Here is a 2,970-nt window from a genome sequence, read left to right as displayed (position 1 = left end):
GCACCCTTTTCATTTTACAAAAACATAGAGAGAAGTTAGAGAGAGATGCTCTGAGATTTCCCCTTGTAAGCTCTTCAGCTCCTCTTCCCTCTTCTCCCTTTTCAATACATTCAATAAAAATCTTTTATTCAGTTCTTCATATTTGTGTTTCCATATTTACATTACTGCAGTTGCATATGTGTGCGGACTACCGCCACATCTAACTACATAACTAACTTGCATATGCGTGCGGACTACCGCCGCATCTAACTTCATATTTACTTCCCTGTTCTTGCACATCATACTGCATTCATACTGACTGCTATCTCCTTCTTCCCCTTTCCCTCCTTGATCCACTTCGGGCCATCTGGTATCAGAGCCTGATGGGGAAGTAGGAATATACATATTATCATTAAACTTTCTCTGAAATTCATGGATCTGGGATTTTACTGTTCATATTTACTGTTGTTAATGTTTTTATTCACTGTTCCTTTTGTAAAGATCTTTTTAATTTCAAAAGAAAATCTTTCTTTTGTTCTGGATTGTCAATAGCCTCGATTGCATCAAATAAGAGATCTTGATCTTTGGATAAAACATTAATTTGTTTGATATCTAAATCTGATGATGACTCAACATCATCAACTTGGATGTTGTTGATATTATTATCAGAAGATTCTGGTCCAGAGTTATCATCTGAGCTTTCAATCATAAGATTATTAATCTGGTCCTCAATCTGAGGATCAAGGTTCAGATTATTAATCTTTCCTTTTAACCGACAATATTTGCTAACATGTCCTGGTTTTTTACATGTATAACAAATAATGGGGTTTCTCTGGGGATGCTTATGGAAATTCTTTTGGAAACCTGTTTCATGTTTAGGTTTTTGAAAATCCCTTTTGAAACGTCTGAAATTCTTTTCAGGGTTAGGTTTAAAAACTTTTCGGTTGGAAGGTCTTTTGGATTTCCTTGGATGACAAGCAGGAAGACCAAATTGTTCACAGAAAGTTCCCAGATCGATACGATTTTGAGTTTTCTCACGAGCAAGTTGCCTTTGAATTTTATCATCTTGACAAATCTTTAAGGCAACCTTTTGAATAAAAGAAATGAGTTGGCCATAACTTAACTCATCATAGGGTATTATCCCGTCCGGAGTTAAGCTACGAATTTTGTCCCTTACTTTATCGCCAAGGGATTTGGGGAGTCCAGCAAGGAATTTTTCTTTCCAGAAAGGTTGTTGACTGTCTTCTCTGGTATAAACCCTAGTAAGAAAGGTGTCTTTATACCATCGGAAGTCAGACATAGTTTTACATCTGAGATTGGAAAGTAGCTCAGCAGAACGGTCTTTCCAAAGAGACGGATCACCAATGAACAAGGCGACATTTGTCATTATTCTTTCAAGTGATGCTAGGTCCAATTTATAAATATGTTTTGTTCATATTTTAAGTTTATTTGATAAGTAAACCCTTGCACGCGAATCAAAGACAGTACGATTTTATAGATTTATAAGTTCTAATAACTTTTATATTTAATTTGTTTTATAGTGTGATAATAACCAATATATTTATTGATGAATTTAACTATTACTATATTATTTATGATCATATTCAGTATATATGTCTGATTTATTGAAAAAAAGTAAATTATTAAAATCGATTAATAACTATTTTAGAGTTAATCCAATTTACACTAAATTAAAAAAAAAACAAACAATACATAACATGTTACTTTTTTATTAATCAAATTATTATAATTCAAATTAATTTTAAAAAAATAATTTAAAATTATAATTTCAATCTTATCACGTGCATAACACGGATAATTATACTTGTTATTTACCTAATAAAACCCTAATAGTTAACCTATGTGACATATTTGGGACATGAACGTCATAAATAGTACCCAGGTCCAATTTGCATGACAAACAAAACTTTGCCATTCACTATTTTAGATATTATCCATATGAAAAAATACGAGGAGACAATATATGTTTTATACAATGTATACAATGGAGTTAATTTGAAATTAAAACTAAATTATAGGCAATTAATTAATTTTGAATAGTTTCTAATTTAAAATTTAAATCAAATATTAGGATTACTGTCGATTTTGAAAACAAATAAACTACCACCCTCTCTCACCTCTCTCTCTCACCTCTCTCTCTCTCTCTCAATACGGTTTGTAGCGTTTTATGTCTTTCTATAGAGTCTCACCGGTACACTAACGCCACGGTCACCAGCCGCCATCGAAAATCGCGCTGACACTGTTTATTCATGATTTGAGCATGGTTAGCTTCTTTCATGATTAGCTTCTTTCATGATTTGAGCCCTATGCTTCACAATAGTGCTGATTTTGTCATGACTAGTCCTTCAAAATTATGTTTCACCACAATAATAGTTTCTTCTATTTATTCATCTTCTTCTTCTATTTTAATAGTCAATTTAGGATGGTCATTTTAGTAGGTATGCCTATGGTTATTTTATTTTTATGTAGATGATTATTTTGATTAGATTGAGTTTAGTTATATATAATTAAAATATGTTAGATGTTCAATTCATTAGGTATGCGAATGATTTTTTTTATTAAGGGTGAGTGGCGTGTGACAAGCCAAGTAGCGATGGTAAAATGGGTTGATTATTGATGAAGGTGGGGTGGCCGCTGGTTGAAAAAGAAGAGAGTATTGGAGGATTTCAGATGATTATTTTTTGAAATAACTAACTGGATTTTTTAAAAATTTATAATTTGAAATTGGAGAATTTAAAATTTGATGTGAAATAACTGAATAAGAGTTTTTAAATTTATTATTTCATGGATAATTTTCATTTTTAACTCATATTGGACTAAATAAGCAGTTCATTGTACATATTGTCCAAATATCTCATTGGCTCCTTAGCGAAACTCTATTCATATTTCAGTTACCAGCACAACGTGTCCTAAATATTGAAAAATAAATTACCTACTATTATAAGTCGAAAGATACAAAAATATGGTTAA

General features: G+C 31.6%; 1 protein-coding gene across 1 annotated transcript; it reads right to left on the bottom strand.

The window, feature by feature from the left end:
• Positions 1 to 460: 460 nt before the first annotated feature.
• LOC130939785 (uncharacterized) lies at positions 461 to 1,366 on the bottom strand. Its single transcript, XM_057867862.1, has one exon. The coding sequence runs from the start codon at positions 1,364 to 1,366 to the stop codon at positions 461 to 463; it is 906 nt and encodes a 301-aa protein (XP_057723845.1).
• Between the last annotated feature and the right edge of the window lie 1,604 nt (positions 1,367 to 2,970).

The sequence above is a fragment of the Arachis stenosperma genome, chromosome 7, assembly GCF_014773155.1.
Source record: "Arachis stenosperma cultivar V10309 chromosome 7, arast.V10309.gnm1.PFL2, whole genome shotgun sequence".
In the NCBI taxonomy this organism is placed as follows: Eukaryota; Viridiplantae; Streptophyta; class Magnoliopsida; order Fabales; family Fabaceae; genus Arachis; species Arachis stenosperma.
The sequence above is the reverse complement of the archived record's forward strand: the minus strand, read 5'-3'. Positions and strand labels throughout refer to the sequence as shown.